Source organism: Dermochelys coriacea, chromosome 5, assembly GCF_009764565.3.
Source record: "Dermochelys coriacea isolate rDerCor1 chromosome 5, rDerCor1.pri.v4, whole genome shotgun sequence".
In the NCBI taxonomy this organism is placed as follows: Eukaryota; Metazoa; Chordata; order Testudines; family Dermochelyidae; genus Dermochelys; species Dermochelys coriacea.
This window is the reverse complement of record NC_050072.1, coordinates 25,518,450-25,531,475: the sequence shown is the minus strand read 5'-3', so window position 1 is coordinate 25,531,475 and position 13,026 is coordinate 25,518,450. Positions and strand designations below refer to the sequence as shown.

The 13,026-nt window shown below is 41.8% G+C and overlaps 1 protein-coding gene across 2 annotated transcripts in view; it reads right to left on the bottom strand.

Annotated features, from left to right (window-relative positions):
• LOC122455345 (sperm flagellar protein 2-like) overlaps positions 1–13,026 on the bottom strand; it is a 44,471-nt gene that overhangs the window by 30,405 nt on the left and 1,040 nt on the right. For both annotated transcript variants that reach the window (XM_038403346.2, XM_038403345.2), the window contains exons 2-5: positions 9,289–9,391; positions 4,078–4,330; positions 3,655–3,825; positions 1,362–1,502 (exon numbers count right to left, since the gene is read on the bottom strand). In XM_038403346.2, the coding sequence (XP_038259274.1) occupies positions 1,362–1,502; positions 3,655–3,825; positions 4,078–4,330; positions 9,289–9,391 (668 nt within the window). The remainder of the gene's footprint in view (positions 1–1,361; positions 1,503–3,654; positions 3,826–4,077; positions 4,331–9,288; positions 9,392–13,026) is intronic.

Sequence of the window (13,026 nt, the reverse complement as noted above, 5' to 3'; positions counted from 1 at the left end):
AGGGGTTGGAGCAAATGCGGTTGTATCGTAGAGCTTGGCTGTAGACAATGGATCATGCAGTGCGGTCTGGACAAAAGCTGGAGGCATGTAGGTAAGTATAGCGGTCAGTAGGTTTCCGGAATAGGGTGGTGTTTATGTGACCATCTCTTATTAGCACTGTAATGTCCAGGAGTGGATCTCTTGTATGGACTAGTCCAGGCTGAGGTAGATGTTGGGATGGAAATTGTTGAAATCATGGTGGAATTCCTCAAGGATATCTTTTCCATGAGTCCAGATGATGAAGATGTCATCAAAGTAGCACAAGTAGAGTAGGGGCATCAGCGGACGAGAGCTGAGGAAGCGTTGTTCTAAGTCAGCCATAAAAATGTTGGCATTCTGTGGGGCCATGCGGGTACCCATCGCAGTGCTGCTGACTTGAAGGTATACATTGTCCCCAAATGTGAAATAGTTGTGGGTGAGGACAAAGTCACAAAGTTCAGCCAGTTGGCTTGTTGTGACATTAATCGGGGATACTGTTCCTGATGGCTTGTAGTCCATCTTTGTGTGGAATGTTGGTGTAGAGGGTTTCTACATCCATAGAGGCCAAGATAGTGTGATATATGCCATCATGTGCCAGCAATGCCCCTCTGCCATGTAGATTGGCCAAACTGGACCGTCTCTATGCAAAAGAATAAATGGACATAAATCAGATGTCAAGAATTATAACATTCAAAAACTAGTCGGAGAACACTTCAACCTCTGTGAACACTCTATTACAGATCTAAAAGACGCAATTATTCAACAAAAAAAACTTCAAAAATAGACTCCAGTGAGGAACAGCAAAACTGGAATTAATCTGCAAACTGGACACCATTAAATTAGGCTTGAATAAAGACTGGGAGTGGATGAATCATTAAACTAACTAAAAATAGTTTCCCCATGCTAATTTTCAACTGTTTGAAATGGGCCATCCTGATTATCACTACAAAAGTTTTTCTTCTCCTGCTGATAATACCCCACCTTTTTCAATTGGTCTCGTTAAGAGTTGGTATGGCAACCTCCAGTTTTTCATGTTCTCTGAATATATCTTCCTACTGTATTTTCCACTGCATGCATCTGATGAAGTGGGCTTTGAAACCATGAAAGCTTATGCTCAAATAAATTTGTTAGTCTTTAAGGGCCACGAGTACGCCTCGTTCTTTCTGCTGATACAGACTAACACAGTTACCACTCTGAAATCTGTTGTATGCTGATGTAATTGTTGAAATCAGTTAAATCAGCAGTGCCATTCGGTATGCATATCATCTCTAACAGTAGATTTCTACTATGAGTTTCCTTGCTTTTCAAAATTTAGTGTACTAAAACTTAAAGTTAACACTTACCTCTGCTTCTTTTTTCTTTTTTAACAATTTTTGGGCTTCAATAGCTTTCAAGGTACGGTTTGGTGGTGGTTTTGGAATTTGTATAATAGCTGCTTGAATCCTGGCCATTATCTCATTTTGTCTCCTTCTTCCTTTACGATGCTGAACATCCAGTATAAAAGCTGTTCAGTTACTTGAATGTATGTAAAAATGTACTATACAAGTATTGTAATTCATCCATAGAAAAATTCTTATAAGCAGAAAGTACTTGAACAAACAAGTTCCAATTTTGCATATAGTGCCATAAAAACTTACAGTTAAACCATTTTTCAAAAAGTAGAACATTTAAAAAAATGTGAAATCAAACAGCCCATCTCTATATATTGTGTATAATTAAGTCTTAAGGACTGTATTTTGAGTTCTCCTGATTTGTCATCCCCTATGTGCATGTGAGCAATCTTTTCTCTGGGCCAAAAACAGATCTTGTAAACTAACTTTCCAACTCAACAACAGTCATAGCAACATCCTAGCACACTATGGCTCCACATGTGGTTGGTCCATGTTGGGGGAGGGAGGTATACTATTCAAACAGCAGTATCAGAAGGTGTATGTCTTCACAATGCAGAACGCCTCCTGGGGCTGTTGGCGGTGGGGAACAGTACACAAAGAAATGTCCCTTGCTACGTTCTTCCAAAGATGCATCCAGGAGTCGTTATGCAGCTTTACTGGTATATTGGGATCAGGGTCTTCACCTCATCCCCTCCCTGTGCAGATAGGCACCCCCAGCAGCTTGCAGCACCACCAACCCTGCACTCCCAAGTGCTCACAGCCACGTCTTCCCTCCCCACCACTGTGAAGGTGCACTACCCTGTGGCCCTTCCCCATTTTGTGCCACCACAGAGGGAGAGGGATAGACCTCAGTGTCACACTACTTTTATTTACTTAACTCCATTACAGATAATACCAGTGTGCCTCCACAAAACATGACTACTGATCTGTCAGATGGAGGATTCTTTAATAATCAAAATTTGTAATATGTATATTTTTAAAATTAAAAACTGGTAATATAATAATTAAAGACTTTCTTCTTTCACTGACAATTGCATATGTTAACATTTCCCTTTTTTCATTTCTCTTCTTTCTTTGAGAGAAAGTTGCATGGACTCTCACCATTTTTCCTATGTCTCCTCTGCTTTTTCTGCATTTTTTTTTTGTCTTTCTACTTTCCCCTTTCACCACCCTTTAGTCCTCTCTCTCAAAAGGCTTTTAACATTAAATTGGATAAAATAATAAAAGCTGAATCTGAAATTACTACTCCTCATTCAACAATTGATTGATAAAGGACCGAAGAACCGCATCCCCCGATGATGTTGAAGTGCTGCTCTGAACTGAGGGAAAACAGTATGTTGAAAGGCTTCCTATTCTCTTCTAAAATTTACTTTTTTTCCTCTTTAGAAGCAACAAGTACCCCATGTGATATCTCTGAGTAGCATTTCAAATACAGTCAAGCACCAATTCTCCTGTCCCTTTTTGATCAATTGTTGAAGCTATCTTCAGATCCAATCTTTTGGCCATCAATTGAGATTATAAAGCAGGAAGAGGTGACGCTGCATCAGTGGGTCAGGAGGTGGGACAGATACCAAAGTGACACCTTCAAGCAGACTACATTAGAATAGGTATACATGGATAAGAGTTTGAGGTTGGATGGAAAAAACAATTTACCTCCTGAGATTAAACAAAAAACAAAACAAAACAAAAAAAATCAACCCCAAAAGGGACCATTATATCAAAGATAAGAGAAGCGTATTTTTATTTTAAATGTCATTTACATTTTTGGTAAAGAATATTTAGATGGGTAAGGATAGTTTTCTCTCTTTTCTTATACTGATAAGACCCACTTTATAATCATAGTAAGATTCTTCACGTTGTGTGTCATGTTTGGATATTACAACTTTTCATGTGATTGTGGCATTTGCCCTTTATCCTTATTCCTAACAATCCACTTGAGTGATGACAATATACAAACACACCAAACACTTTATTGTCGGTGTGTGTGTGTGTGTGTGAATATTAATATTTTAAGTGATTTATAAAATACTATTGGTTATACAGCCACATCTTTATGTTTGTCGAGAGAGCTTTACACTTTTTCAGCTTCTCCATCAATATGTACGTGTGGAGCAATATAAAGGGAATTAATGGCTTCAACAGGACTAATAATAACTAACAATAACAAATAAAACACATAAAGTTTACATAAGTAAACATCTGCAGGATTGGATTCTTGCTATGCAAAAATAAATTGGCTTTTCACCTTTTCAGTGTCTTGGGCTCTTTGCTCCTCCTGGATTTTTTGAACTTTCTGTTGTTCTGCAAACTGTATACGAGCTATTTTATTTTCCATATGCTTAGATTTCATTTCAAAATGCTCTGAAACCTGTTGCAGTCTCAAGTCAGTCTGCCTTGGCATTAGGTTTCTAAGACGCTATGATGAAATAATGTTTCAAGATACTCAGAGTTAGAAACAGTAACACAAACATTACATTTAACCACTTAAACATTAAAACTACTATACCTCCAAAACTCAAAACTGTCCTAAAGGGACATTTAAGAAAATAATGTTGAGTTAAATGAGCTGAATGCTTTTTTTTTCGTTACCCAAAAGGTATATGTAAATGTGATGCATTTTAGTCTGTTGATTATCTAGTGATGTATATGACAAACTTAATTAACCTACCTCTCGATACAACTCACTCTCAATGGCCTGGAGCTTTGCAGGTGCTGCAGGTCTCATTGCTTCCATGGCGACTCCCGTGAGCCCCGTCTTTTTCTTTTTTTCTAGGGCAACATACAGTTGATACAAAAGCTTGGTTGCAGCCCCATGCTGTTCAGTCATGATATTTTGGGCCTCATTTTGGTCAAACTGCACACCAAGGAGTTGAAGTGTTGGTTCCAGGCGAGAAAAATTGTTAAGTTTAGAGTTTGCGACCCTATATGTTTAAAAAACAAAACTATATGTAGTATGGTATTTTGCTACTATAAAGTACTATACATACTGCTAAGTACTATGTCACTTTGCACTTCATAAAGTTTATTTTCATAGATCTTAAAGCCAGAAGGGACCACTAGAAACACTACCTGAAAGTCCAAATTGCTGCAGTAAGCACTGTGACGATATATACCACTATATCAGGGTATATGGAAAAAAACCTGACTCTGAATAAGAGTTAAAAGTAGGTTGTAATATGCATGGTGAATACAGAAATAATGGATTATTCATTGATACACTCTCAAAAGAAACAATTCAAAATATGAAAACTCTACTGGAGTCTAAAAGCAATCTAGGATTTTTGATAGATTTATTTTAAAAAGGTATACGACTGGTTAAAAAAAGCTCTTTACTTAGATTGTACTGTGGATAGTGCTTTAATCTAGCTAGCATGGTTAATAGTGAAGACATGGCAGCAAGGACTTCACTGCAGGCTAACAACCCAAGTACGTACCCAGAGTCCCTGATGGGCTTGTATGGGGGCAGCTAGCCTGTGCTAAAACGTGTGCTGCCACGCCTTCATTACTACAGTAGACCCTCAGAGTGATGAACATCTCGGGAACAGAGGTTGTTTGTAAGTCTGAAATGTTCATAATTCTGAACAAAACATTATGGTTGTTCTTTCAAAAGTTTACAACTGAACATTAACTTAATACAGCTTTAAAACTTTATTATGCAGAAGAAAAATGCTTCTTTTAACCATCTCTAAACAAAACAAGCAGAGAAACAGTTTCCTTACCTTGTCAAATCTTTTTTTTAAAACTTTCCCTTTATTTTTTTAGAAGTTTACGTTTAACACACTACTATACTGTATTTGCTTTTTTTTTGGTCTCTGCTGCTGCCTGATTGCGTACTTCCGCTTTCATATGAGGGGTGTGGTTGACCAGTCAGTTCATAACTCTGGTGTTCATAACTCTGAAGTTCTACTGTACTGTTACCTGTGCTAAGTAGATTAAAGCTAGCACAAGTATGCATACCTGTGCTCCAAGCCCACCTTCATTTGCTAAGTGGATATGTCATTAGATAGAAGCTTCACCCTACTACTTTCTATTTCATTGGAAGATTTTATGACAATGTCTTTTGCCCAGTCAATGGGAAACTTACTGTAAATTCCAATTCCCTGCATAATTTACAGCAGAAGTGAATTCTGACTGATCCATTAAAAGAATGAGGAACATGCCTCTGACTGATACTTGGCCCCTTACTCCAGTCATGTTTTTAAGGAACAGCAGGAACAACTGCTTATCTGAGGAAGAGCAGCAGATCATTAGCTGGATGATGGTTCAGAAGCCTACGTAACTGTAGTACACTGAGATGCGGTGATGCCTTCAGTTTAATTCTGGGCTGCTACCATAAAGTCATCCTCTGGGAAGAAAACTCCCGATGAAGGAGACTGAAATGTTTCTGTTTCCACAAACCAAAACAACATTAAATCAAAACAAAAATTTTCATTTTAACATTTCAAAAACAAAATGAATCAAAAAAAATCTCTTTTGAAATTTCTGGTGAAACCCAAATTCTTCCTCCAAAAAATTTGGAACAATTATTATTCCATGAATTTTTGAGAGAAAAAAAATCAGTTTCCCCACCAGCCATACTGGCAATATATTACAAACATAAACTATATCTATTGTGACGGGGTCGGGCCAGATGGCTACAGGAGAGTAATCCTATTGGGATCCGGGAAGTGGGCGAGCGAAGCCCATCCACTGCTAAAGGATCCCCCCCAGACTAAAAGGGGGATCCACAGGACCTAGATACCAAATAATTCTGGGAGACAACTAATGAAATAACAGGGACAGGAGTGTGGTCAAAGGGTCAAACAAAGGGAACCGGACAGGGACACCGAGCAGAGAACAGCGCCCACTGCTCCTCAAAGGCGTCAAGGGAGTCAGAGGACGCCGCCCAGAGGAACTCTGCCCAGATACTTGAACGGACCGAGGATCGGAAATAGTCCCCACATTCACAGGAGACTCCATCGGCCAATCTCCTCACTCTGGTTTTATAGATGGCCATTTTAGTTAGGGCCAGGAGGTTGACCAGGAGATCCCGTGACTTTGTGGGGCCATGGATAGGGAGTGCATAAATAAGAAGGTGAGCGGAAAAGTGAAACCAAAAGTGTAATAAAATATTGGTGAGGAGCTGGAATAGGGGCTGCAGCCTGGCACACTCCAGGTATGTGTGTGCTAGGGTTTCCCTCACGCCGCAAAAGGGGCAGGTGTCTGGGATTGAGGTGAACCGCACCAAGAACACACCTGTGCTCACGGCTCCATGAAGGAGCCGCCAACTGACATCCCTGGCGGGCCTCGGTACTAAGGTGGAATATAGGCTGGCCCACCGGGGTTACAGGAGAGTAATAGAAGGCAGATATATTAGCCTCAGGCTAAGCAGGTCCCTTTTCCCTGCGTAAGGTAACAGGGAAGGTTCCAGAACAATCAGGTACCTTCTGGAGTCAATTAAGATAGACAGGTTGATTAGAACACTTGCAGCTAATCAAGAAGCTACTAGAATCAATTAAGGTCGGCTAATCAGGGCACCTGGGGTTTAAAAAGGAGCTCACTTCAGTTTGTGGTGTGTGTGTGAGGAACTGGGAGCAAGAGGCACTAGGAGCCAAGAGTGAGAATGCAGACTGTTGGAGGACTGAGATGTACAAGCATTATCAGACACCAAGAGGAAGGTCCTATGGTGAGGATAAAGAAGGTGTTGGGAGGAGGCCATGGGGAAGTAGCCCAGGGAGTTGTAGCTGTCACACAAGCTGTTCTAGGAGACACTCTAGACAGCTGCATTCCACAGAGCCCTGGGCTGGAACCCAGAGCAGAGGGCGGGCCTGGGTTCCCCCCAAATCCTCCCAACTCCTGGTCAGACATAGGAGGAGTTGACCTGGACTGTGGGTTCAGAAAAACGGCCAAGCTGAGGGCTGCCATGAAGCTCCAAGGCGAGCAAATCCGCCAATAAGCGCAAGACCCACCAAGATAGAGGAGGAACTTTGTCACACTACATAGATATGCAGTATGAAGAGCCCATAGTGTGAAAAAAAAAATCAGACATTAAAAGGGTGGTGGCAGAAGGAGGTGAGAAAGTTGAGAGGAAGGACAGAGCCAATATTTTGCTTGTTCATTCAAACAGGAAAAGCAATGTACTTTCCCCACCAACAGCCATGGAAAAGGTAGCCTCCACTCCATCCCCTTGTACCTTTCCCTTAAGTTTGAGAGTAGATGTTATAGGATGAGTACCAGCACAACTTGAGAGACCTGTGAGACCAAATAGGAGTTTTAAAGCAAACATTAGTCAAGTGGGTTTTTAACAAAACAATTATCCTACAAACATCGTTAAAGTGAACAGTACTGATTAGAGACACTACACTAAATATAAATTTGAAATATCTAGACCAAGCCACTTGAATTATGACCAGCTAAAGAGACAGGAAAACTTCCAAAAGTAGAGCACTTCATCCTTTAAGCCCCACAATACTTTGTTATAACACCTTGTCCATGGGCGGTGGGTCACATAGGTTGGGGGAGGCAGCTCTAGTCCTACGGTTCCAGCCCCTCAGTGCTCTCCACGTGACAGCTGTCTTCCTGGCACTCTGGGGCTGGGGAGGCTGGGGCCGTGTGCCGCCCACCTTCCCGGTGCTCCAGGACCGGGGAGGCCAGGGCCGCCTGCCTTTCTGGCGCTCCAGGGTTGCGGCCATGCGCCTCCCGCCTTCCCAGCGCTCCGGGGCTGGGAAGGCTGCGGTCGCGCACCGTCCGCCCTCCTGGTGCTCCTTTGGGGCTGGGGGACTAGCCGCAGGACTGGGCCAGTGGCCGCAGTGGGGGCTGTCTCTGCACTCTGGTGGGGGGAGTGGCTCTGGGCTCCGGTTGGGGCGGAAGGCGAGGGCTCAGCTCCAGCGGGAGGAAGGGGTGGGGGTTGGGGACTAGCCTCCCCAGCCAGCGGTTCATGCACCGCTCATGACCTTCTCATAATTCCTTCAAAGTATCTCTCCTAAAAATCATACCCTGTCAAATTTCAAATGGATTGGCTTTGATTTGGCAAACATAAGAAATGGAAGGAGAAAAATCAGGCTTATGACTTAAGCCTTGTTTCACAAATAGCTATAGAGAGGCTAAGCTCTTTCTGTAACATGGTTCAGTAAAGATATACTATACTGAAGGGTTCTCCTCAGAGGATCCTATTATCAAACAGACCTTCATTTTTACTCCAGTAGTGGTCTCACTAATGCCGTATATGGAGGTAGTATCACCTCCCTATGTGATGTTCCCATTGCTTACAAACCAAGGATTGTGCTAGCCCACTTGGCCACAGCACTGGCAGATCATGTTCAACTGGTTATCCATCATGACCCCTAAGGCCTTTTAAAAATCATAGCATTCTAGGATACAGTCCTCCATCCTGCAAGTATGACCTACATTCTTTGTTCCTAGATATATGACCTTGCACTTGGCTGCATCTGAACTTGTGTTTTAAAAAGCCCAGTTTAACAAGTGATCCAGATTTCTCTGTATAACTGACGATGGGTTAATTACCACTCCACCAATTTTTGCATCACCAATTGTTACATCAATTTTGTGCAGTGTTAATTTTTTAATCAGAAGTTCATGCAGTGCTAAATCAAATACCAATTTTCCATAGGACCATGTTGATTGACATTAATTGTGCTGCAATCCTTTATCATTCTAGTAGATCTTCCCAGGACATATTTAATGAATGTTCAGAACCTTTGGAAGTATGCAGCTAATTAATGCAGCTAGCGCATCTAATATGTCGCTAACTAATGACTGGTACGTAACTTCATCAAATCCTGCTAGGTATCACTAAAAAATCTTCAACGATAAACAAACATCTTGTATAAGTTACATAGGAGATATAATACATGCTGTAGCTGAGCCTTAAGTTACATACCTGCTTTGTGAAAATTGGTTAAAGTCATCCTGAAGTTCATATTTGTGCAGAATTTCTCCAATTAGGTAGCCAGTAGAAAATTCTTTTGAGAATGATTTTGGATCTTGGTTAAAAAACAAGAAACAGCAACAAAATACAAAGTACCATAAGAATAATATTAGAGATCATTACAGAATATGTATAATATCAGAGACTTATACTTAATTTTTAGTTCAACTCATTATTGCTCTTATAAAAATCTTTACATTGTAAGTTAACTTCAAAGTTTTGTTAATGAAACGACTATATTAAAATAACTTTAGGATTAAAAATGGTCTTCAAGTAGCCAGTACTTACGTTGTATAACTCTACTAAAAGCAGGTTTCAGAGTAGTAGCTGTGTTAGTCTGTACCCACATAATTGTGGCACCTTAGAAACTAACAAATTTATTTGAGCATAAGCTTTTTACAGCTCACTTCATCCGATGCATGAAGTGGAAAATACAATGGGGAGATTTATATACACACAGAACATGAAACAATGGGTGTTACCATACACACTGTAACAAGAGTGATCAGGTAAGGTGAGCTATTACCAGCAGGAGAGCGGGGGGGGGAGGGGCTTTTGTAGTGATAATCAAGGTGGGCCATTTCCAGCAGTTGACAAGAACGTCTGAGGAACAATTGGGGGTTGGGGCGGGAAATAACATGGGGAAATAGTTTTACTTTGCGTAATGACACATCCACTCCCAGTCTTTTTTCAAGCCTAAGTTAATTGTATACAGTTTGCAAATTAATTCCAATTCAGCAGTCTCTCGTTGGAGTCTGTTTTTGAAGTTTTTTTTGTTGAAGAATTGCCACTTTTAGGTCTGTAATCGAGTGACCAAAGAGATTGAAGTGTACTCCGACTGGTTTTTGAATGTTGTAATTCTTGACTTTGATTTGTTTCCATTTATTCTTTTACATAGAGACTGTCCAGTCTGGCCAATGTACATGGCAGAGGGGCATTGCTGGCACATGATGGCATATATCACATTGGTAGATGAGCAGGTGAACAAGCCTCTGATAGTGTGGCTGATGTGATTAGGCCCTACGATGGTATCTCCTGAATAGATATGTGGACAGAATTGGCAAAGGGCTTTGTTGCAAGGATAGGTTCCTGGGTTAGTGGTTTTGTTGTGTGGTTGCTGGAGAGTATTTGCTTCAGGTTGGGGGCTGTCTGTAAGCAAGGACTGGCCTGTCTCCCAAGATCTGAGAGAGAGATTGGTCGTCCTTCAGATAGGCTGTAGATCTATGATGATGCACTGGAGAGGTTTTATTTGGGGGCTGAAGGTGACGACTAGTGGCGTTCTGTTACTTCCTTTATTGGGCCTGTCCTGTAGTAGGTGACTTCTGAGTACTTTTCTGGCTCTGTCAATCTGTTTCTTCACTTCAGCAGGTGGGTACTATAGTTGTAAGAACTCTTGATAGAGATCTTGTAGGTGCCTGGCTCTGTCTGAGGGGTTGGAGCAAATACAGTTGTATCTTAGAGCTTTTGGCTGTAGACAATGGATCGTGCAGTGTGGTCTGGACGAAAGCTGGAGGCATGTAGGTAAGTATAGCAGTCAGTAGGTTTCCAGTATAGGGTGGTGTTTATGTGACCATCTCTTATTAGCACTGTAGTGTCCAGGAGTGAATCTCTTGTATGGACTGGTCCAGGCTGAGGTTGATGGTGGGATGGAAATTGTTGAAATCATGGTGGAATTCCTCAAGGGCTTCTTTTCCATGGGTCCAGATGATGAAGATGTCATCAATGTAGCGCAAGTAGAGTAGGGGCATTAGGGGACGAGAGCTGAGGAAGCGTTGTTCTAAGTCAGCCATAAAAATGTTGGCATACTGTGGGGCCATGTGGGTACCCATCGCAGTGCCGCTGATTTGAAGGTATATATTGTGACTTTGTCCTCACCCACAACTATTTCACAATATTGGGGACAAAGTTCAGCCATCAGGTTTGCCGTGACGTTATCGGCGATACTGTTCCTGACAGCTTGTAGTCCATATTTGTGTGGAATGTTGGTGTAGAGGGCTTCTACATCCATATTGGTAGGATGGTGTTTACACCACTTTCTACAAGCCATTACCCTTTGATCCCACTGAGGGTTACCAAAAGAAACTACACCATCCGCTCAAGAAACTCCCTGAAAAACTACAAGAATAAATCCACACAGACATACCCCTAGAACTCTGACCGGGGGTATTATATCTGCTACCCAAGATCCATAAACCTGGAAATCCTGGACGCCACATAATTTCAGGCATTGGCACCCTGACAGCAGGATTGTCTGGCAATTTAGACTCCCCTCTCAGGCCCTATGCTCCCAGCGCTCTCAGCTATCTTAGAGACAACACCGACTTCCTGAGGAAATTACAATCCATTGGTGATCTTCCTGAAAACACCATCCTGGCCACTATGGATGTAGAAGCCCTCTACACCAACATTCCACACAAAGATGGACTGCAAACCATCAGGAACACTATCCCCGATAATGTCACGGCAAACCTGGTGGCTGAACCATCACTCTCACAGATCTTGGGAGACAGGCAAGTCCTTGCTTACAGACAGCCCCCCAGCCTGAAGCAAATACTCACCAGCAACCACATACCACACAGCAAAACCACTAACCCGGGAACCTATCCTAGCAACAAAGCCCGTTGCCAACTGTGTCCACATATCTATTCAGGGGACATCATCACAGGGCCTAATCACATCAGCCACACTATCAGAGGCTCGTTCACCTGCACATCTACCAATGGGATATATGCCATCATGTGCCAGCAATGCCCCTCTCCCATATACATTGGCCAAACTGGATAGTCTCTACGTAAAAGGATAAATGGAAACAAATCAGGCATCAAGAATTATAACGTTCAAAAACCAGTCGGAGAACACTTCAATCTCTTTGAAAAAAGAAAAGGAGTACTTGTGGCACTTTAGAGACTAACAAATTTATCAGTTAGTCCCTAAGGTGCGTAAGGTACGCCTTTTCTTTTTACGGATACAGATTAATGTAGCTGCCACTCTGAAATCAATCTCTTTGGTCACTCGATTACAGACGTAAAAGTGGCAATTCTTCAACAAAAAAACTTCAAAAACAGACTCCAACGAGAGACTGCTGAATTGGAATTAATTTGCAAACTGTATACAATTAACTTAGGCTTGAATAAAGACTGGGAGTGGATGTGTCATTACGCAAAGTAAAACTATTTCCCCATGTTTATTCCCCCCCTTGCCCCCTTGTTCCTCACACATTCTTGTCAACTGCTGGAAATGGCCCACCTTGATTAGCACTATAAAAGGTTTCCCCCTCCCCGCCCCCGGCCATTCTCCTGCTGGTAATAGCTCACCTTAAGTTGTTACAGTGTGTATGGTAACACCCATTGTTTCATGTTCTGTGTATATATAAATCTCCCCACTGTATTTTCCACTGCATGCATCCGATGAAGCTGTAGCTCACGAAAGCTTATGCTCTAATAAATTTGTTAGTCTCTAAGGTGCCACAAGTACTCCTTTTCTTTTTGCGATTACTTGACAGGTTACAGTTACTAACTCCTCTGCTCCTAAAACACACACAAATAAAACCAGCCAGTAAATATGTTCTAATATGCCTGATTTTCAGTACGGGATGTCTCTCATTATAGACTAATGCTTCTGCCACGTACATTGGCCAAAAAGGACAGTCTCTACACAAAAAAATAAATGGACACAAATCTGTCATCAGGA